Source organism: Chiloscyllium punctatum, chromosome 31, assembly GCF_047496795.1.
Source record: "Chiloscyllium punctatum isolate Juve2018m chromosome 31, sChiPun1.3, whole genome shotgun sequence".
NCBI lineage: Eukaryota > Metazoa > Chordata > Chondrichthyes > Orectolobiformes > Hemiscylliidae > Chiloscyllium > Chiloscyllium punctatum.
Window position 1 is genome coordinate 66,146,398 of NC_092769.1, and position 23,921 is coordinate 66,170,318.

At 52.9% G+C, this 23,921-nt stretch overlaps 1 protein-coding gene across 4 annotated transcripts in view; it reads left to right on the plus strand.

The window, feature by feature from the left end:
- The window catches only part of LOC140457003 (pyruvate carboxylase, mitochondrial-like), a 1,063,875-nt gene that overhangs the window by 1,029,027 nt on the left and 10,927 nt on the right, over positions 1–23,921 (plus strand). For all 4 annotated transcript variants that reach the window (XM_072550900.1, XM_072550899.1, XM_072550901.1 and 1 more), the window contains one exon: positions 15,662–15,910. In XM_072550900.1, the coding sequence (XP_072407001.1) occupies positions 15,662–15,910 (249 nt within the window). The remainder of the gene's footprint in view (positions 1–15,661; positions 15,911–23,921) is intronic.

Here is a 23,921-nt window from a genome sequence, read left to right on the forward strand (position 1 = left end):
GTGTCTGTGTGTGTATGAGTGAGTGTCTGTGTGTGTCTGTGTGTGTATGAGTGAGTGTGTATGTGTGTGTGTGTATGAGTGAGTGTGTATGTGTGTGTATGAGTGAGTGTGTATGTGTGTGTATGAGTGTGTATGAGTGTGTCTGTGTGTGTATGTGTGTGTGTATGAGTGTGTCTGTGTGTGTATGAGTGAGTGTCTGTGTGTGTCTGTGTGTCTATGAGTGAGTGTGTGTGAACATGTGAACCTCAGTATACTGCAGTAAATGAAGGCAATCCCAGGACAGCATGCTGGGAAAATGGTCTCATTTTCCCCCATTCTGCCTGTCCCCAGGTTAAGTTTGATGCTGTATGTGAAGTTGACCTGGGACACAATAACGGCTCATGGGTTCGCCACAATCCACCAGGAATTCTCCCCGTCAGGCACCCTGTGTGACATGGTGTTCTCTTCTGTGTGAGAGCAAATGACACTTGACTGTGTTTGAGGTCCACATCAGTGCAAGAGGTTACAGGCAGTGCCTCACTGAACACTGGGACCCTTCAGTGTCCTGGGGTCTGCAGTGAAGGCTGGAGTGAGGATTCAAACTGCAAATATTAACCAAGTCAGACCAGCCATTGAATGGGACAGCAATTCAATGGCTGAATGGCCTACTGACACATAGAGTTATAGAATCCCAACAGTGTGGAAACAGGCCCTTCGGCCCAACAAGTCCACACTGACCCTCTGAAGAGTATCCCACCCAAATCCATTCCCCCTACCCTATTACTGAATAATGGATCTATCCTGCACATCCCTGGGACACTATGGGACAATTTAGCACGGCCAATCCACCCTGACCTGCACATCCCTGGACACTATGGGACAATTTAACACGGCCAATCCACCCTAACCTGCACATCCCTGGGCACTATGGGACAATTTAGCACGGCCAATCCACCCTAACCTGCACATCCCTGGACACTATGGGACAATTTAGCACGGCCAAGCCACCCTAACCTACACATCCCAGGGCACTATGGGACAATTTAGCACGGCCAATCCACCCTAACCTACACATCCCTGGGCACTATGGGACAATTTAGCACGGCCAATCCACCCTAACCTGCACATCCCTAGACACTATGGGACAATTTAGCACGGCCAATCCACCCTATCCTGCACATCCCTGGACACTATGGGACAATTTAGCACGGCCAATCCACCCTGACCTGTACATCCCTGGACACTATGGGACAATTTAGCACGGCCAATCCACCCTAACCTGCACATCCCTGGGCACTATGGGACAATTTAGCACGGCCAATCCACCCTGACCTGCACATCCCTGGGCACTATGGGACAATTTAGCACGGCCAATCCACCCTAACCTGCACATCCCTGGACACTATGGGACAATTTAGCATGGCCAATCCACCCTAACCTGCACATCCCTGGGCACTATGGGACAATTTAGCACGGCCAATCCACCCTAACCTGCACATCCCTGGACACTATGGGACAATTTAGCACGGCCAAGCCACCCTAACCTACACATCCCGGGGCACTATGGGACAATTTAGCACGGCCAATCCACCCTAACCTACACATCCCTGGGCACTATGGGACAATTTAGCACGGCCAATCCACCCTAACCTGCACATCCCTAGACACTATGGGACAATTTAGCACGGCCAATCCACCCTAACCTGCACATCCCTGGGCACTATGGGACAATTTAGTACGGCCAATCCACCCTAACCTGCACACCCCTGGACACTATGGGACAATTTAGCACGGCCAATCCACCCTAACCTGCACATCCCTGGGCACTATGGGACAATTTAGCATGGCCAATCCACCCTAACCTGCACATCCCTGGGCACTATGGGACAATTTAGTACGGCCAATCCACCCTAACCTGCACATCCCTGGGCACTATGGGACAATTTAGTACGGCCAATCCACCCTAACCTGCACATCCCGGGGCACTATAGGACAATTTAGCACGGCCAATCCACCCTAACCTGCACATCCCTGGGCACTATGGGACAATTGAGCACGGCCAATCCACCCTAACCTGCACATCCCTGGGCACTATGGGACAATTGAGCACGGCCAATTCACCCTAACCTGCACATCCCTGGGCACTATGGGACAATTTAGCACGGCCAATCCACCCTAACCTGCACATCCCGGGGCACTATGGGACAATTGAGCACAGCCAATCCACCCTAACCTGCACATCCCCTGGCACTATGTGACAATTTAGCACGGCCTATCCACCCTAACCTGCACATCCCTGGGCACTATGGGGCAATTTAGGCCAATCCACCCGAACCCGCACATCTTTTGGACTGTGGGAGGCAACCAGAGCACCCGGAGGAAACCCACGCAGACACGGGGAGAGTGTACAAACTCCACACAGAGAGTTGCCTGAGGCGGGAATCGAACCTGGGTCCCTGGCGCTGTGAGGCAGCAGTGCTAACCACCGTGCCGCCCTATTTCTGCTGTTATGGAAGGGCTTGGTGAACCAAGTATGTTTAGCTGCAGTCGGAGTGAGGCTGTATGTCGAGTACTGTCTGCAGTTTTGGTCCCCTGGTCGGATGAAGGATGTGAGTGCAGTGGGAGCAGTTGAGAGTGGGTGCTTCTTGAGCTGATTGACTGAGGAAAGGGTGGGCAGGCTGCCATTGTCTCTACTGGGCCTGTTAAAAGACCAAAGAGATCTCATTGAGGACTGGGAGGGGCAGGCACTAAGAGGTTGTGTCCCCCTGGGGGAGAGGCGAGACCTCGGTCCCCGGGGGAAGGGGTGTGTGGGGTGCAGCCCCCCTGTTGAACAAGGAACGAAGGGAAATCCTTTCCTCTCAGACTGAGGGTCAGGCGCCTGTGGAACCCTCTTCCCCGGGAGGTCATGGAGAAGGGGCTGTTCCATCTGTTTATGGCCACGCTGGACCAGTATTTGGATTCTGCCTGTAACTCCCTCGCAGAACAGGGTTACTCTGCCTGTAACTCCCTCCCAGGCTGAAAGTTACTTTGCCTGTATCTCTGCCCACCCCCCACCTCCCCACCCCCCAAAACTGGAGTTCCTCTGCCTGTAACTCCCTCCCAGCCTGGAGTTCCTCTGCCTGTAACTCCCTCCCAGCCTGGAGTTCCTCTGCCTGTAACTCCCTCCCAGCCTGGAGTTCCTCTGCCTGTAACTCCCTCTCAGCCTGGAGTTCCTCTGCCTGTAAGACCCTCTCAGACTGGAATTCCTCTGCCTGTAACTCCCTCCCAGCCTGGAGTTCCTCTGCCTGTAACTCCCTCTCAGCCTGGAGTTCCTCTGCCTGTAAGTCCCTCTCAGACTGGTGTTCCTCTGCCTGTAACTCCCTCCCAGCCTGGAGTTCCTCTGCCTGTAACTCCCTCTCAGCCTGGAGTTCCTCTGCCTGTAACTCCCTCCCAGCCTGGAGTTCCTCTGCCTGTAACTCCCTCCCAGCCTGGAGTTCCTCTGCCTGTAACTCCCTCTCAGCCTGGAGTTCCTCTGCCTGTAAGTCCCTCTCAGACTGGTGTTCCTCTGCCTGTAACTCCCTCCCAGCCTGGAGTTCCTCTGCCTGTAACTCCCTCCCAGCCTGGAGTTCCTCTGCCTGTAACTCCCTCCCAGCCTGGAGTTCCTCTGCCTGTAACTCCCTCCCAGCCTGGAGTTCCTCTGCCTGTAACTCCCTCCCAGCCTGGAGTTCCTCTGCCTGTAACTCCCTCCCAGCCTGGAGTTCCTCTGCCTGTAACTCCCTCCCAGCCTGGAGTTCCTCTGCCTGTAACTCCCTCCCAGCCTGGAGTTCCTCTGCCTGTAAGTCCCTCTCAGACTGGAGTTCCTCTGCCTGTAACTCCCTCCCAGCCTGGAGTTCCTCTGCCTGTAACTCCCTCTCAGCCTGGAGTTCCTCTGCCTGTAAGTCCCTCACAGACTGGAGTTCCTCTGCCTGTAACTCCCTCCCAGCCTGGAGTTCCTCTGCCTGTAACTCCCTCCCAGCCTGGAGTTCCTCTGCCTGTAACTCCCTCCCAGCCTGGAGTTCCTCTGCCTGTAACTCCCTCTCAGCCTGGAGTTCCTCTGCCTGTAACTCCCTCTCAGACTGGAGTTCCTCTGCCTGTAACTCCCTCCCAGCCTGGAGTTCCTCTGCCTGTAACTCCCTCCCAGCCTGGAGTTCCTCTGCCTGTAACTCCCTCCCAGCCTGGAGTTCCTCTGCCTGTAACTCCCTCCCAGCCTGGAGTTCCTCTGCCTGTAACTCCCTCCCAGCCTGGAGTTCCTCTGCCTGTAACTCCCTCCCAGCCTGGAGTTCCTCTGCCTGTAACTCCCTCCCAGCCTGGAGTTCCTCTGCCTGTAACTCCCTCCCAGCCTGGAGTTCCTCTGCCTGTAACTCCCTCCCAGCCTGGAGTTCCTCTGCCTGTAACTCCCTCCCAGCCTGGAGTTCCTCTGCCTGTGACTCCCTCCCAGCCTGGAGTTCCTCTGCCTGTAACTCCCTCTCAGCCTGGAGTTCCTCTGCCTGTAAGTCCCTCTCAGACTGGAGTTCCTCTGCCTGTAACTCCCTCCCAGCCTGGAGTTCCTCTGCCTGTAACTCCCTCTCAGCCTGGAGTTCCTCTGCCTGTGACTCCCTCCCAGCCTGGAGTTCCTCTGCCTGTAACTCCCTCCCAGCCTGGAGTTCCTCTGCCTGTAACTCCCTCCCAGCCTGGAGTTCCTCTGCCTGTAACTCCCTCCCAGCCTGGAGTTCCTCTGCCTGTGACTCCCTCCCAGCCTGGAGTTCCTCTGCCTGTAACTCCCTCCCAGCCTGGAGTTCCTCTGCCTGTAACTCCCTCCCAGCCTGGAGTTACACTGTCAGACACACAGTAATCCCCCCCAATGAGATAAATCACACTGTGTCAATCTGCCCACATGTTCTGATTTTACTGAAACTCGCAGGTATGCTCCAGCCACTCCTCCCTGCCATTAACTGTGTGTGTGACTCACTCCAATTGCTCCATTGATTTTACATATTTTAAAGTCTCTTCAAAAAATCAATCACTTAACCAACAAATGTAACGGAAGGCAATTGGAGGAGCAGGGGTGGAATACAGGATATGGTGCCCCACACTCTCGCTCTCACCCACACATAGTCCGACACATGTACACCAACAAACACACTCAGCCACATATATACACACACACAGAAACACTCTGTTGCTCACACACACACACACACACACACACTCTCTCTCACACACATACATTCACACACACACACAGACACATTTACATACACACAGGCACACTCGCTCAACACACACACACTCAGACGCATTTACATACACAGACACACACACACATTCACACACACAGACACATTTACATACACACAGACACGCTCTCTCACACACACACAGATACATTTACATACACACAGACACGCTCTCTCACACACACACAGACACATTTACATACACACAGACACGCTCTCTCACACACACACAGACACATTTACATGTACACAGACACACACACACATTCACACACACTCAGGCACATTTACATACACACAGACACGCTCTCTCACACACACACACACATTCACACACACTCAGACACATTTACATACACACAGACACGCTCTCTCACACACACACAGACACATTTACATGTACACAGACACACACACACATTCACACACACTCAGGCACATTTACATACACACAGACACGCTCTCTCACACACACACACATTCACACACACACAGACACATTTACATACACACTGGCATGCTCTTTCTCACACACACATCTGTGCACACACATACACCCACACAGACCCACACTCCCAAACACACACATATTCACACACACACTGAAACACTCACATATATAAATACATGCACTCACAACGACACACAGACCCAGACACACCCACACAAAAACAGACACACCCACGCACACACAGAGGCAAAGTCAAATACAGACATATGTATACATACGACATTACCACGTGCACACATACACCACACACACATGAACATACATGCACCAATCTGCCTGTGCGGAGATATACACACAGGATTACACCATCCATGGTTTGCATGTATGCAGCCACTGGCATCCTCACACCCCTCAGGAAGTGTATTAAGCAGCAGATTAACGAGACTTCACTTGAGTTATGAGGGCAGCCCGTTGCTGCACTAATTGAAAGTAGAATTCTTTATTTAGAGGATATAATTAGGAGAATTTACAGCGAATTAAAACCACATCACACTCAGCATCATTGCCACACACCATGAAGGATGGCCACATACACACACATACACACACACACACACACACACACAAACATAGAAACACAGACACACACACACAGACACTGAAACACACACACACACTGAAACACACACTCACACACACAGGAACACGCACGCAGAGTCACAGACATACAGCAACACACAGACACTGACACAGAGAGACACACACACACAGACCCAGACACACAGAAACACCCACTCAACCACACACACACACCGAAACACACAGACATCACTGACATACACAAACACGCACAGACACATGTCAACAGACACACAGCTACACATACACGCACACACACTCACGCACACACACACGCACACGCACACACACACACACACACGCACACACACACGCACATTCACACACACACAGACACACTCACACACACTGACACACACACACATACACACACACACACACACAAACATAGAAACACAGACACACACACACAGACACTGAAACACACACACACACTGAAACACACACTCACACACACAGGAACACGCACGCAGAGTCACAGACATACAGCAACACACAGACACTGACACAGAGAGACACACACACACACAGACCCAGACACACAGAAACACCCACTCAACCACACACACACACCAAAACACACACAGAAACACACAGACATCACTGACATACACAAACATGCACAGACACATGTCGACAGACACACAGCTACACATACACGCACACACACACTCACGCACACACACACACACGCACACGCACACACACACACGCACACACACACGCACATTCACACACACACAGACACACTCACACTCACACACACTGACACACACACACAGACACACTCACACAGATCCACACACACACTCACACACACTCTCTCTCACACACACACACACTGACCAAGGTGTTGATGGGAAGCACTGACACTGGTGGGTGGCTGACATGGTGGTGAAGGGGTGGGGTGGGTGAGGTGATGGGGGTAGGTGAGGTGATGGGGGTGGGTGAGGTGATGGCGGTGGGTGAGGTGATGGGGGTGGGTGAGGTGATGGGGGTGGGTGAGGTGATGGGGGTGGGTGAGGTGATGGCGGTGGGTGAGGTGATGGCGGTGGGTGAGGTGATGTCCTCGTCCATGCCTGTCCCTCGTGCTGGGCTGCGGACAGACTCTATCGTCCCCTCACTGTGTGGGCCTCTCATCCCTCCTGCCTCTGCTTGTCTATTGGAGAAAGATTATCCCCCTTATCATTCTGACTATTAATACACCGATTGAGCTGATATTATAGAGCCATTTCGACAACCCCAAAGCCATTAAATGGTAATTAGGTATTCGCCTCGATTCAGTTTGGTCGGGAAATCATTTACTCAGATCCATTAAGGTTTAATTCGAAATGAAGCACATTTGTGCATGTGTAGCTTAAACAGCATTTGAAACCTGTGTGGAGTTAATCTTGTCCGTACAATCGTCAGTTAGTGCATAAGTACTGAGGGTCTTTCAGACGGAGATTAATCCAGGTTTGACCAGAGCAGTTTGTGCATCCTGTAGATCGGCTCCATCCGATTTTCCAGCTGTTTATCCTGAATGACAGGGAGGGTTATGCTGCAGCTGCAGGTGAGGCACGCCTGGAGAACTGCGTGCAATTTTGGTCTCTTTACTTGAGAAAGGATGTACTGGCACTGGAGGGGGTGCAGAGGGGGTTCACTAGGTTGGTTCTGGAGTTGGAGGGGCTTGGTTTATGAGGAAAGACTGAGTCGACTGGGATTATATTCATTGGAAGTTAGAAGAGTGAGAAAGAAGCATATGAAATAATGAAGGGAGTAGGTGAGATAGAAGCAGGGAGGATGTTCCCTGGGTGAAACAACAAGAGGGTATAGCCTCAAAATAAGGGGGAGCAGATTTCACCCAGAGGGTTGTGAATCTGTACAATTCCCCGCCCAGGGAAGTAGTTGACACTACTTCGGTTTTTTAAGGCGAAGGGAGATTTTCTTTGGAACAATAAAGGAATTAGGGGTCAGGGCGAGTAAGTGGAGCTGAAGCCAAGATAAGATCAGCTCACAGGGTCAGGCGGCCTACTCCTCCTCCTCGTTCTTATGTTCCCCCGCTTCCCCGTTGGGACTCCAGACCCTGGGCGGTTCACGGTCAAGAGAGTGGGGCTGGAAAAGCACCACAGGTCAGGCAGCATCCGAAGAGCAGAAGAATCAACGTTTTGGGCATAAACTCTTCATCAGGAATATTCAGGCTGATCCCCGAATTGTCGATTTCCCCTGCTCCTCGGATGCTGCCTGACCCCGCTGTGTTTTTCCAGCACCGCACTCTCGACTCTGATCGCCAGGTTCTGCAGCCCTCACTTTCTCCCTGGGCACAGGGAGCGAGGGCAGCATTTGATACGACCCCAGTCTGACCTGGGAGATTTGTCTCCACTCTCAACCTCCTGTTCCCCACCATCCTCGATTTCCCCGAGGTGGCAGAATTCCCAAAGGACGGCTGGACACTGGAGATCTGAAACACACATGGAATATCCTGCAGGTCTGTGGATAGACAAGGCAGAATTAATGTTTCCAATTCAGCAACCAAGGGGCTGATAAACACAATCGCTGGACTGGAAACATTGTCTCTCTCTGTGTCTCTCTCTCTCTCTCTCTCTCTCTCCCACTCTTTCTTTCTTACTTTCTTTCTTTCTCTCTCTTTCTCTCTCTCTTTCTCTCTCTTTCTCTCTCTCTCTTTCTCTTTCTCTCTTTCTTTCTCTCTCTCTCTTTTTCTCTCTCTCTCTCTTTCTCTCTCTCTTTCTCTTTCTCTCGCTCTTTCTCTCTCTTACTCTCATTCTTTCTCTCTCTCTCTTTCTCTCTCTCTCTCTCTCTCTTTGTGTGTGTCTCTCTCTCTCTCTTTGCCTCTCTCTCTTTTTGTCTCTCTCTCTCTCTCTTTCGCTTTTTTCTTTGTCTCTCTTTCTCTTTCTCTTTTTTCTCTCTTTTTTACTTTCTCTCTCTTTCTGTCTCTTTCTCTCTCTCTCTTTCTCTCTCTTTCTCTCTCTCTTTCTCTTTCTCTCTCTCTCTTTTTCTCTCTCTCTCTTTCTCTTTCTCTCTCTCTCTTTCTCTCTCTTTCTCTCTCTCTTTCTCTCCCTTTCTCTCTCCCTTTCTCTCTCTCTTTCTCTTTTTCTCTTTCTCTTTCTCTCTCTCTCTTTCTCTTTCTCCCTGTCCCTGTCTCTCTTTCTCTCTCTCTGTCTCTCTCCCTCACTCTCTTTGTCTCTCTCTCTTTCTTTCTTTCTTTCTTTCTTTCTGTCTCTCTCTTTATGTCTGTCTCTCTCTTTCTCTCTCTCTCTCTCTGTCTCTCTCTCCACAGACACTGCCAAAAGTCCCTCTGGCAATTTCTAAGGATTACAGGGTGCAGTGTGAGTGAGATGGGGCGATATGGCTTCACCAAGAGAGGAGGGAGCCCAGGGAATCCTCTACCACAGAAAGCAGAGGAGGATGAAACCTTGCATGTATTTAGGGAGGAGTGAGCACTTGAGGCTATAGGGATTGAAGGGGAAAAGGGGAGGAAGCAGGAATGGAGGGGGGAGTGGGGGGGAGAGTTGTATAATATTGAATGGCAGACCAGGCAAAGTGGCTGTACTGGTGAAAAACCTGTCAGTGCTGGCCTTGAATATTGACTGCGGGAGCATCTCCAACTCTCTCGGGGGGGGAGAGAATTCCAGCCATTCACTCCTCCTGTCCTCTCCCCCTCTCAGCCCTGAAACCCCCACCCTGTGTCCTCAGTCAGCGGACTCAGCATCTCAGTGACCCCTCAGGATCCCATATGTCTCAATCTGATCACCTCCCATCCTCCAGGGAGAGAGAGAGAGAGCCCATCCAATACCCTCGTAAGAGCTCGGAACGGGAGGAGACGGTTCAGCCCCTCGGGCCCACACTGACCCATCTGCACTGATTCCACTCCCCAGCGCTTGTCTTGAATATGTCTGGACACCGCAAGCGGAAACGTTAACTCTTTTTCGCTATCTGGACCTGCTGAGTTTCTCACTGTTTCAGAGCTCCAACATTCCTAGTTTTCCGTTTCAGCCTCCAGGCAGATCCGGACAGGAAATTTGAATCCACCCTTTCAAGTTACAGACTGAAGGTGCAGCCCGAGCAGATACAATGGCTTCAGTTTGCCGATGGGTTGCTCACTGATCTGCCTGGGTGATGTCCCAATTCACTGCTCTTTCACACCCACCACAGATACCTTTCAGAGACAATCCCACTGCTTTGGAAATGTTCAATTGCCTCTCTCGTTCTCCCTCCCCCTTCTCAATCCCCACCTCTCTCTCTCTCTCTCTCTCTCTCTCTTCCCCCCCCCCCCACCTCTCCCTCCCCCTTTCTTTCACTCTCCCTATCTCTCTCGCAAACTCTCTTTCCCTCACTCTTCCTCTCCCCCTCTCTCCTCCTCCCTGTCCCACCCTCTCCATCTCCCTTTCTCTCCACCTCTCTCCTCCCTTCCTTTCCCTCTCCCTCCCTCTCTTTTTCTCCCCATCACCCTCTCACACACCCCTTTCTTCCCCTCTCTCCCCTTCCCTCCCTTTCCCTTCCTCTCTGTCTGTCTGTCTGTCTCTCTCTCTCTCCTTCCCTCCCTCCCTCCCTATTTCTCTCTCTCTCCTTTCCTTCCTCTCTCTCCTTCCCTCCCTCTCCATTTCTCTCTCCTTACCTTCGGCTCTCTCTTTCCTTGCCTCCCTCCTTGTCCATTTCTTTCTCTCTCCCTCACTCTGTCTGCCCCTTTCCCTTCCTCTCTCCCTCCTTCCCTTCCTCTCCATCTCTCTCCCTCCCTCCCTCTATGTCTCCTTCCCTCCCTTTCTCTCTCTCCTTCCCCCACTCTCCATCCCTCAGTCTCTCTCTTCCCATCCCTCAATCTCCATCTCTCTCACCTTCCTTCTCTGCCTCCTCCTCTCTCTCTCTCCCTCCTTCCCTCCCTCTCCATCTCCCTCTCTCTCCTCCCTCCCTCTGTCTGAACACAGCTGTCGGTTTCTGACTCTCGTATTTAGAGGTTCTGATTAGATTTAGAAATGTGATCTGAGGTGATTAAAACGTTAAAAGGATTGAAACGGCAGCGGTGAAGGTTCCTTACGGAGAGAGAGGGAGCAGTTTAAGCCAATGCTCCCTAGTGTTTATAGGAACAAGTGAATGATCCAATGGAGGTCTGTACGATGCTAAAGGGGGGGGGGGGGTATAGACAAATAAAGAGGATGTTTCCTCACATGGGGAACAAACTCGAACGAGAGGTTATCGTTTCAGGCTTTAACACAGATATGGGGAGGAGTGGCTTCTTTCAAAGGGGAGGTGAATCTGTGGAATTCACTCCCCCCCCCATCCCCAGGCTGTGTGGGGAGGTGGGTACTGAGTAAATGTGAGGGGGTGGACAGATGTTTAATCAGTAACAGTTTGAAGGGAGCAGGGGGGCAGGAGAGTGGAGTTGGGGCCGAGATGAGATCAGCCGTTGATTGGCGGAGCAGGGCCGGAGGGGCTGAACGGCCACAGCTCTTCTGCTGCGTGGGGCAACACCATTCCACTCGTCTGGCCTATACACGGGACGTCCGAGCCACTCCACTCAGAAATATATCAGCCCCCACCACCACCCCCCTCCCCCCCCCCCCCCCCCCCCCTCCCAACCCCGTTCCTTCTGTGTGGCTGGGTCAGAATCCTGGTATCCCTCCCTCAGGGCATTGTGGGTCGACCCACAGCACATGGAATCCACGGCAGTTCAAGATGGCGGCTCACCCCCCCCCCCCCCCCCCTTCTCAAGGGGCAGAAAATGCTGGGCCCGGCCAGCGACACCCACATCCCGTTAATAGATAAATCATGAGAGACCCAAGGAATTATTTCCTCATTGTGCTGTTGGAAGGGATTCCACAATGTGCGGGGAACGTCGCATTAAGCTTGAAAGCAAGCTTTTCCAGATAGGTTTGGGTGGGGGGGTGCTTGGAATCACATCAGGACTTACACAAACGGTCATGAAAATCTGAACCTGTCTCCCCCAAAAATGCTGTGGACATTGGGACGGAGGGAGTCAGTCAGTCAGATCAAAGATTCTTGGAGGAAGTTCATCGAGGCAAGGACAGCGGGTAGGATTCAACTCTGGATGACCTTTCAACCCCGTCGTGCACTGAGATCGTAGCGGTACTGGAGCCCGAACCAATCAAATTTCGGCGAATCCGCTCGCGTAATCTCTCAGCGGAAGGTCAGTGCCCCCCCCCCTCCCCCCCCGACGGCCAGGTACACAGTCCCTGTGTCTGGCTGATGGACTGCAACAGCATCGTCTGAGCCTGGCCACCAGCATACAGTCTGCAGCCCCGCGTCTGCAAGGCTCAGAGCCAAAGGCAGGCCGTCAGATGCGTTCTGGTGACCGGGCGACAGGTGCAGAACCGTCCCGAGTGCAGAGACAGCCATTTTGAGGTGTTGTAGTGCGGCCTGATGACTAGAAGCCACACAGCGGCCTGCTCCCAACCGATGAAAGAGACGTGTCTCTGTCAGTTTGAGTTCCTTGGCAGTTCGAGGTGCCCGGTCTGTCTTATTTAAGGGAAGGTATCCTTTCATTGGAGGTAGCTCCGAGGAGATTCACTGGGATGATCCCTGTCTTAACAACAAAGAGTAAACAGGTTGGGACTCTACTCTCTGGAGTCAAGAAGCACACAAGGTGATCTCGTTGAATCGTAGCAGATTCTTCAAGGGGCTTGACAGGGTCAATGCTGAGAGGATGCTTCCCCCCCCCCCCCCCCCCAGTCATGGGAGGGTCGAGGACCAGAGGGCACAGTCTCACAATAAAGGGCAGGGCCACTTCAGATTAGATACAGGCCCTTCGGCCCAAAAGGTCCACACCGACCCTCCGAAGAGTAACCCAACAAGACCCATTCCCCATCCCTATATTTACCCCTCACTAATGCACCTAACACTATGGGACAATTTAGCACGGCCAATCCACCCTAACCTGCACATCACTGGACACTACAGGACAATTTAGCACGGCCAATCCACCCTAACCTGCACATCCCTGGGCACTATGGGACAATTTAGCATGGCCAATCCACCCTAACCTGCACATCCCTGGGCACTATGGGATAATTTAGCACGGCCAATCCACCCTAACCTGCACATCCCTGGGCACTATGGGACAATTTAGCACGGCCAATCCACCCTAACCTGCACATCCCTGGGCACTATGGGACAATTTAGCACGGCCAATCCACCCTAACCTGCACATCCCTGGGCACTATGGGACAATTTAGCACGGCCAATCCACCCTAACCTTCACATCCCTGGACACTATGGGACAATTTAGCACGGCCAATCCACCCTAACCTGCACATCCCTGTGCACTATGGGACAATTTAGCACGGCCAATCCACCCTAACCTGCACATCCCTGGGCACTATGGGACAATTTAGCACGGCCAATCCACCCTAACCTGTACATCCCTGGGCACTATGGGACAATTTAGCACGGCCAATCCACCCTAACCTGTACATCCCTGGGCACTATGGGACAATTTAGCACAGCCAATCCACCCTAACCTGCACATCCCTGGGCACTATGGGACAATTTAGCACGGCCAATCCACCCTAACCTGCACATCCCTGGGCACTATGGGACAATTTAGCACGGCCAATCCACCCTAACCTGCTCATCTTTGGACTGTGGGAGAAAACCCCACACAGACAGTTGCCCGAGGCTAGAACCGAACCCGGGTCCCTGGCGCTGTGAGGCCGCAGTGCTAACCCACTGAGCCACCATGCTGCTCCAAAGATGAGGAGGAATGTCCTCTCCCAGAGGGATTTTGGGACTCATTGCCACAGCGAGCTGTGGGAGTCGAACACATGAGTTTATTCAAGGCTGTGATAGATTGGTGATCAGTCAGGGCATCAAGGGTGACAGGGAAGGGCAGGAATATCGGATCAGCTGCCATCCTATTGAATGGCTGAGGAGGGGCAGAATGGCCTGCTCCTGTTCCCATCTCTTAGAATTCCCTGTTGGTCATCAGGATCCTTTGATCCGGTGGTATACATTGAAATTGGGCATTCCTGCCTTTCAAACAAGAACAGCAATTGATAGAAAAACTCAGCAGGTCTGGCAGCATCTGCGGAGAGAGAAAGCAGAGTCCTCGAGTGACCCTTCCTCTGAACTGATTGTAGCTCGGAAAATGTTGCCATATATGTGGACGCTGGGGTGGGAGGGAGGAGTAAACGACAGGTAGAGATGGCGCCCAGAGAGAGAGAGAGAGAAGAGCACTAGGGCAGACAGGGGACTGGGTAAAGGGCACACGGGCATGAATCGCTCCTCATGGGCACCGATAGTGACTGATAATACATTGGTTGTGGGAACAGCCCTTGTGAGGGCAGTGTGAGAGAGCGTGAGTGTGTTTGTGTCTCTGTGTGGGAGAGAATATGAGGGCTGTGTGAGGGTGTGTGTGTGTTGGGGGGAGTGAGTGTGTGTCTGTGAGTGTGTAAGGGCTGTGTGAGAGAGTGTGTATGTGCATGTGTGTTGTGTGGTGAGTGTGTGTGTCCCTGGGTCTCTTTCTCTCTCTCTGTCCCTCAGTCTCTCTCTCTCACTCTCTCTATTTCTCTGTCTCTCCCTGGGTGTCTCTCTCTCTCTCATTCTCTCTGTCTGTCTCTCCCTGGGTGTCTCTCTCTCTCTCGTTCTCTGTCTGTCACTGGGTCTCTCTCTCTTTGTCTGTCACTGGGTCTCTCTCTCTCTCTGTCACTGGGTCTCTCTCTCTCTGTCTGTCACTGGGTGTCTCTCTCTCTCTCGCTCTCTGTCTGTCACTGGGTCTCTCTCTCTCTCTCTTTGTCTGTCACTGGGTCTCTCTCTCTCTCTGTCACTGGGTCTCTCTCTGTCTGTCACTGGGTGTCTCTCTCTCTCTCGCTCTCTGTCTGTCACTGGGTCTCTCTCTCTCTCTCTGTCACTGGGTGTCTCTCTCTCTCTCGCTCTCTGTCTGTCACTGGGTCTCTCTCTCTCTGTCACTGGGTGTCTCTCTCTCTCTCTCTCTCTCTCTGTCACTGGGTCTCTCTCTCTCTCTCTCTGTCACTGGGTGTCTCTCTCTCTCTCGCTCTCTGTCTGTCACTGGGTCTCTCTCTCTCTCGCTCTCTGTCACTGGGTCTCTCTCTTGCTCTCTGTCTGTCACTGGGTCTCTCTCTCTCTCTCACTCTCTGTCACTGCGTCTCTCTCTCTCTCTCTGTCTGTCACTGGGTCTCTCTCTCTCTCTCTGTCACTGGGTCTCTCTCTTGTTCTCTGTCTGTCACTGGGTCTCTCTCTCTCTGTCATTGGGTCTCTCTCTCGTTCCCTCCCTGGGTCCCCCTCTCTCTCTCTCTCGCTCGCAGTGAGAGTTTCTCTGGAACCTGCTGTGCTTTCTGATCTGATGCTAACTGGGACCCTCTGACTGTTTTTGTGCTCCCTCCCTCAGGTGCTGAAGGACCTGCCCCGCATTGAGGGCCGTCCGGGAGCCTCCCTATCGCCCCTGGATTTTGACGAGCTGGAGAGGGAGCTACGGGCCAGGCACGTGGACGAGATCACACCAGAGGACGTCATGTCAGCCGCCATGTATCCCAAAGTCTTCGATGACTTCAAGGACTTCACCGCTCAGTTTGGACCCGTCGAGTGCCTCAACACGCGCCTCTTCCTAGAGGGACCCAAAATCGCCGAGGTGTTCCAGGTGAGGGACCAACAACAACGGAGCCAGCAGCCCTGAGGCCATTCAGCCCCACTGGCTCTGACCTAGACACAGCCGACTGCAACTCTTTACCTCATTGGTTCATGGGATGTGGGCTGGGCCAGTATTTTAGTTACTCGGAGGGCAGAATTCCCAATTGGATTTAGAGTTGGACAGCACGGAAACAGACCCTTCAGCCCGTCTCGTCCATTAACCTAGGCCCATTTGCCAGCATTTGGCCCATTTCCACTCCCGCCTCACCAACCCCTTCCTGTTCATCCACCTAGTGGAGAAAGTGAGGACTGCAGACGCTGGAGATCAGAGTCCAAGCGTGTGGTGCTGGAAAAACGCAGCTGCAGGAGCAGGAGAATTGATGTTTCGGGTATAAGCCATTCATCAGGAATGTGGGAGTGAGGGGGTGAGCTGAGAGATAAATGAGAGGGTGGGGCTGGGGGTGAGGTAGCTGGGAAAGCCATAGGTCAATGCAGGTGGGGGGGGGGTGGGATGACGGTGGTAGGTAGGGGTGGAGGTGGGAAGGAAGGTGGACAGGTAGGACAGTTCAAGAGGGAGGAGGGGGGCATTGGAGGGTTGGATCTACGGGGGGGGGGGGGGGGAATGAGGGGACTTGAGGGAGCTGGTGAAGTTGATGTTGATGCAGTGTGATTGGAGGGTCCCAAGGCAAGAAGATGAGGCGTCTGTCCTCCAGGTGTCAGGTGGTTTGGGTTTGGCGGTGGAGGACTTGTGCGTCCTTGGGCGGAGGGAGAGGGGGAATTGAAGTGGTCGGCCAAATGGCGGTGGGGTTGTTTGGTGCGTGGGTCCCAGAGATGTTCCTTGAAACGTTCCGCCAGTTGGCGTCATGTCTACCCAATGTCGAGGAGACCGCATCGAGAGCAACGGACACAGAGGTGTGGAAGGATCCTTTGGGGCCTTGGATGGAGGGAAGGAAGGATGTATCACTGGTTTCCTCATCTCCCCTCCCCCCCCAACTCCCCCCACTTCGACTCTCTCCACGTCCCCATCCAGATGCCTCTTAAATGTTGTCATTGTACCAGCCTCCACCACATCCTCTGGCAGCTCATTCTATACACACACCACCCTCTGGGTGAAAAAGTTGCCCCTGAGGTCCCTTTTCCCATCTCACCACAATTCCCGGGACACGGCTGAGGGATTCAGGGATTGCAGTGGACAGCTCATGTGAAAACATTGAATTTAGGACATGGTGCTGGGAGAGCAAACTTGGAACAGCTCCATCAGAATGGCCTGTTCAAAGATTAACGCTCCAGAATGGGAACGCATCTTCGAGGAGGGCTGAGGACGGGACTGGCGGGAAAACCCACAGGCAGTTAGCACACACAAAAAAGTAAGCACAAGTTATATTTTCCCACCCTCTCCAGACTTGTCGTCATGTGTTGGAGCCACGCACAGGGTATTACCTCACAGAGTCTCGAAGAGGGAGCTTTACTCTGTATCTAACCCCGTACTGTCCCTGTCCTGGGGAGGGTTTGATGGGGACAGTGTAGAGGGAGCTTTACTCTGTATCTAACCCCGTGCTGTCCCTGTCCTGGGGAGGGTTTGATGGGGGGACAGTGTAGAGGGAGCTTTACTCTGTATCTAACCCCGTGCTGTCACTGTCCTGGGGAGTGTTTGATGGGAGACAGTGTAGAGGGAGCTTTACTCTGTATCTAACCCCGTGCTGTCCCTGTCCTGGGGAGTGTTTGATGGGGACAGTGTAGAGGGAGCTTTACTCTGTATCTAACACCGTGCTGTCCCTGTCCTGGGGGGGTGTTTGATGGGGGACAGTGTAGAGGGAGCTTTACTCTGTATCTAACCCCGTGCTGTCCCTGTCCTGGGGAGGGTTTGATGGGGGACAGTGTAGAGGGAGCTTTACTCTGTATCTAACCCCGTGCTGTCCCTGTCCTGGGGAGTGTTTGATGGGGGGACAGTGTAGATGAAGCTTTACTCTGTATCTAACCCCGTGCTGTCCCTGTCCTGGGGAGTGTTTGATGGGGGGACAGTGTAGAGGGAGCTTTACTCTGTATCTAACCCCGTGCTGTCCCTGTCCTGGGGAGTGTTTGATGGGGGGACAGTGTAGAGGGAGCTTTACTCTGTATCTAACCCCGTGCTGTCCCTGTTCTGGGGAGTGTTTGATGGGGACAGTGTAGAGGGAGCTTTACTCTGTATCTAACACCGTGCTGTCCCTGTCCTGGGGAGTGTTTGATGGGGGGACAGTGTAGAGGGAGCTTTACTCTGTATCTAACCCCGTGCTGTCCCTGTCCTGGGGAGTGTTTGATGGGGACAGTGTAGAGGGAGCTTTACTCTGTATCTAACCCCGTGCTGTCCCTGTTCTGGGGAGTGTTTGATGGGGACAGTGTAGAGGGAGCTTTACTCTGTATCTAACCCCGTGCTGTCCCTGTTCTGGGGAGTGTTTGATGGGGACAGTGTAGAGAAAGCTTTACTCTGTATCTAACCCCGTGCTGTCCCTGTCCTGGGGAGGGTTTGATGGGGGGACAGTGTAGAGGGAGCTTTACTCTGTATCTAACCCCGTGCTGTCCCTGTCCTGGGGAGTGTTTGATGGGGGGACAGTGTAGAGGGAGCTTTACTCTGTATCTAACCCCGTGCTGTCCCTGTTCTGGGGAGTGTTTGATGGGGACAGTGTAGAGGGAGCTTTACTCTGTATCTAACACCGTGCTGTCCCTGTCCTGGGGAGTGTTTGATGGGGGGACAGTGTAGAGGGAGCTTTACTCTGTATCTAACCCCGTGCTGTCCCTGTCCTGGGGAGTGTTTGATGGGGACAGTGTAGAGGGAGCTTTACTCTGTATCTAACCCCGTGCTGTCCCTGTTCTGGGGAGTGTTTGATGGGGACAGTGTAGAGGGAGCTTTACTCTGTATCTAACCCCGTGCTGTCCCTGTTCTGGGGAGTGTTTGATGGGGACAGTGTAGAGAAAGCTTTACTCTGTATCTAACCCCGTGCTGTCCCTGTCCTGGGGAGGGTTTGATGGGGGGACAGTGTAGAGGGAGCTTTACTCTGTATCTAACCCCGTGCTGTCCCTGTCCTGGGGAGTGTTTGATGGGGACAGTGTAGAGGGAGCTTTACTCTGTATCTAACCCCGTGCTGTCCCTGTTCTGGGGAGTGTTTGATGGGGGACAGTGTAGAGGGAGCTTTACTCTGTATCTAACCCCGTGCTGTCCCTGTCCTGGGGAGTGTTTGATGGGGGGACAGTGTAGAGGGAGCTTTACTCTGTATCTAACCCCGTGCTGTCCCTGTCCTGGGGAGTGTTTGATGGGGACAGTGTAGAGGGAGCTTTACTCTGTATCTAACCCCGTGCTGTCCCTGTCCTGGGGAGTGTTTGATGGGGGACAGTGTAGAGGGAGCTTTACTCTGTATCTAACCCTGTCCTGTCCCTGTCCTGGGGAGTGTTTGATGGGGGGACAGTGTAGAGGGAGCTTTACTCTGTATCTAACCCCGTGCTGTCCCTGTCCTGGGGAGTGTTTGATGGGGGGACAGTGTAGAGGGAGCTTTACTCTGTATCTAACCCCGTGCTGTCCCTGTTCTGGGGAGTGTTTGATGGGGACAGTGTAGAGGAAGCTTTACTCTGTATCTAACCCCGTGCTGTCCCTGTCCTGGGGAGTGTTTGATGGGGGGACAGTGTAGAGGGAGCTTTACTCTGTATCTCACCCCGTGCTGTCCCTGTTCTGGGGAGTGTTTGATGGGGACAGTGTAGAGGGAGCTTTACTCTGTATCTAACCCCGTGCTGTCCCTGTCCTGGGGAGTGTTTGATGGGGGACAGTGTAGATGAAGCTTTACTCTGTATCTAACCCCGTGCTGTCCCTGTCCTGGGGAGTGTTTGATGGGGGGACAGTGTAGAGGGATCTTTACTCTGTATCTAACCCCGTGCTGTCCCTGTCCTGGGGAGTGTTTGATGGGGGGACAGTGTAGAGGGAGCTTTACTCTGTATCTAACCCCGTGCTGTCCCTGTTCTGGGGAGTGTTTGATGGGGACAGTGTAGAGGAAGCTTTACTCTGTATCTCACCCCGTGCTGTCCCTGTCCTGGGGAGTGTTTGATGGGGGACAGTGTAGATGAAGCTTTACTCTGTATCTAACCCCGTGCTGTCCCTGTCCTGGGGAGTGTTTGATGGGGGGGACAGTGTAGAGAGAGCTTTACTCTGTATCTAACCCCGTGCTGTCCCTGTCATGGGGAGGGTTTGATGGGGGACAGTGTAGATGAAGCTTTACTCTGTATCTAACCCCGTGCTGTCCCTGTCCTGGGGAGTGTTTGATGGGGGGGACAGTGTAGAGAGAGCTTTACTCTGTATCTAACCCCGTGCTGTCCCTGTCATGGGGAGGGTTTGATGGGGGACAGTGTAGATGAAGCTTTACTCTGTATCTAACCCCGTGCTATCCCTGTCATGGGGAGGGTTTGATGGGGGACAGTGTAGATGAAGCTTTACTCTGTATCTAACCCCGTGCTGTCCCTGTCCTGGGGAGTGTTTGATGGGGGGGACAGTGTAGAGAGAGCTTTACTCTGTATCTAACCCCGTGCTGTCCCTGTCCTGGGGAGTGTTTGATGGGGGGGACAGTGTAGAGGGAGCTTTACTCTGTATCTAACCCCGTGCTGTCCCTGTCCTGGGGAGGGTTTGATGGGGACAGTGTAGAGGGAGCTTTACTCTGTATCTAACCCCGTGCTGTCCCTGTCCTGGGGAGTGTTTGATGGGGACAGTGTAGAGGGAGCTTTACTCTGTATCTAACCCCGTGCTGTCCCTGTCCTGGGGAGTGTTTGATGGGGGGACAGTGTAGATGAAGCTTTACTCTGTATCTAACCCCGTGCTGTCCCTGTCCTGGGGAGGGTTTGATGGGGGACAGTGTAGAGGGAGCTTTACTCTGTATCTAACCCCGTGCTGTCCCTGTCCTGGGGAGTGTTTGATGGGGGGACAGTGTAGAGGGAGCTTTACTCTGTATCTAACCCCGTGCTGTCCCTGTCCTGGGGAGTGTTTGATGGGGGGACAGTGTAGATGAAGCTTTACTCTGTATCTAACCCCGTGCTGTCCCTGTCCTGGGGAGTGTTTGATGGGGGACAGTGTAGTGGGAGCTTTACTCTGTATCTAACCCCGTGCTGTCCCTGTCCTGGGGAGTGTTTGATGGGGGGACAGTGTAGAGGGAGCTTTACTCTGTATCTAACCCCGTGCTGTCCCTGTCCTGGGGAGGGTTTGATGGGGGACAGTGTAGAGGGAGCTTAACTCTGGATCTAACCCTGTGCTGTCCCTGTCCTGGGGAGGGTTTGATGGGGACAGTGTAGAGGGAATTTTACTCTCTATCTAACCCTGTACTGAGGGTGAGATGACATTAAGAGTGTTGACCTGTTCACTGGATTGAGGGATCCAGGATTGAAGTCCCTTTGGGGCTACGATAATTCCCAATCGCTCTGGAAGACAGCCAAGCGACCAATTGGAGGAGGAGAAATTGAGTATTCATGAAGCACATCATTAAAGCTAAGATTTTGATTTCATTAGCAAGAGCAGTCTGGACTGTGGTCGACACCAGTTAGAGTGAGTGATATGTTTATTTAGAATGTGCTTTCATGTCTTATCCAATTCAAAATGGAGTCATCAGCCTCCATCTCTCTGAGCTCTTGCTCATGTGAAGTGGGTGCTGTATTCATTGCCCATTCTTGCCCCCCCCTTGAGAAGGTGGGGGGGGGGTAAGCAGCCATCTTGAACCGCTGCAGGGTCGACCCACAATGCCCCGGGGCAGAGAGTTCCAGGGTTCTGACCCAGCGACGGTGAAGGAACATCTGACTTATTTCCAAGTCGGGAGGGGGAGTGGCTGGGAGGGGAAGTTGCAGGGCCAGGTGGGGGAATATCTCCGCACCCTCCTGACTTGTGCCTTGCAGACAGGTTTTGGGGAGTCAGGAGGGGAGTTTCTTCCTGCAGTATTCCCAGCCTCTGACCTGCTCCTGCAGCCACTGTGTTTATGTGGAGACTCTAGTTAGAGTGGTGGTTAGATCGTCTCTTATTGGACATCACCATGGCATTGTGTGGCGTGAGTGCTGGTTGCCACAAATCCTCAACGATAAACTGACTTTATCAGTTGTCAGTATCCCAAGAGGGGCAGTGGCATGGTGGCTCAGTGGTTAGCACTGCTGCCTCACAGCACCAGGGACCCAGATTCGATTCCAGCCTCGAGCGACTGTCTGTGTGGAGTTTGCACGTTCTCCCCGTGTCTGCCTGGGGTTTCCTCCGGGTGCTCCGGTTTCCTCCCACAGTCCAAACATGTGCACCTCAGGGTAGATTGGCCGTGCTAAACTGTCCCATAGTGCCCAGAGATGAGCAGGTTAGGGTGGATTGGCCGTGCTAAACTGTCCCATAGTGCCCAGGGATGTACAGGTTAGGGTGGATTGGGCGTGCTAAATTGTCCCATAGTGTCCAGGGATGTGCAGGTTAGGGTGGATTGGCCGTGCTAAATTGTCCCATAGTGTCCAGGGATGTGCAGGTAAGGGTGGATTGGCCGTGCTAAATTGTCCCATAGTGTCCAGGGATGTGCAGGTTAGGGTGGATTGGCCGTGCTAAATTGCTCCACAGTGTCCAGGGATGTGCAGGTTAGGGTGGATTGGCCGTGCTAAATTGTCCCATAGTGTCCAGGGATGTGCAGGTAAGGGTGGATTGGCTGTGCTAAATTGCCCCATAGTGCCCAGGGATGTGCAGGTTAGGGTGGATTGGCCGTGCTAAATTGTCCCATAGTGTCCAGGGATGTGCAGGTTAGGGTGGATTGGCCGTGCTGAATTGCCCTATAGTGCCCAGGAATGTGCAGGTTAGGGTGGATTGGACGTGCTAAATTGTCCCATAGTGCCCAGGGATGTGCAGGTTAGGGTGGATTGGCCGTGCTAAATTGTCCCATAGTGCCCAGGGATGTGCAGGTTAGGGTGGATTGGCCGTGCTAAATTGCCCCATAGTGCCCAGGGATGTACAGGTTAGGGTGGATTGGCCGTGCTAAATTGTCCCATAGTGTCCAGAGATGTGTAGGTTAGGGTGGATTGGCCGTGCTAAATTGCCCCATAGTGCCCAGGGATGTACAGGTTAGGGTGGACTGGCCATGCTAAATTGTCCCATAGTGTCCAGGGATCTGCAGGTTATGGGTGGATTGGTTGTGCTAAATTGTCCCATAGTGTCCAGGGACGTGCAGGTTAGGGTGGATTGGCCATGCTAAATTGTCCCCTAGTGTCCAGGGATCTGCAGGTTATGGGTGGATTGGCCATGCTAAATTGTCCCATAGTGTCCAGGGATCTGCAGGTTATGGGTGGATTGGCTGTGCTAAATTGTCCCATAGTGTCCAGGGACGTGCAGGTTAGGGTGGATTGGCCGTGCTAAATTGTCCCATAGTTACCAGGGATGTGCAGGTTAGGGTGGGTTGGCTGTGCTAAATTGTCCCATAGTTACCAGGGATGTGCAGGTTAGGGTGAGTTGGCCGTGCTAAATTGTCCCATAGTGCCCAGGGATGTGCAGGTTAGGGTGGATTGGCCTTGCTAAATTGTCCCATAGTGCCCAGGGATGTGCAGGTTAGGGTGGGTTGGCCGTGCTAAATTATCCATCTATCTGAATAGCAGAATTGACACCATCGTGAACAGTAAAAGGTATAAATAGTGTAGCTTTTCCCCAGGATGCAGGAGTCTGAAACTAAACATCATAGACTGAATGTGAGAGGGGAGAGTTCGAAAGAGAGGTCATCCTCTTCACACCCAGAGTGGCGGAGTGTCTGGAACTGACTGGCGTGGGTCGTGTGGCGCTGGAAAAGCACAGCTGGTCAGGCAGCATCCGAGGAGCAGGAGAGTCGACACATTCCTGATGAAGCGCTTAGGCCCGAAACGTTGACTGCCCTGCTCCTCGGATGCTGCCTGACCGGCTGTGCTTTTCCAGCACTCTCGCCGCCGATCTGCAGTCCCCACTTTCTCCTGCAGGTGGTGGTGGAGGTGAGGGAAATTCTGTCACTTGAAGAAACATTTGGACCAGGACGGGGTGGGGA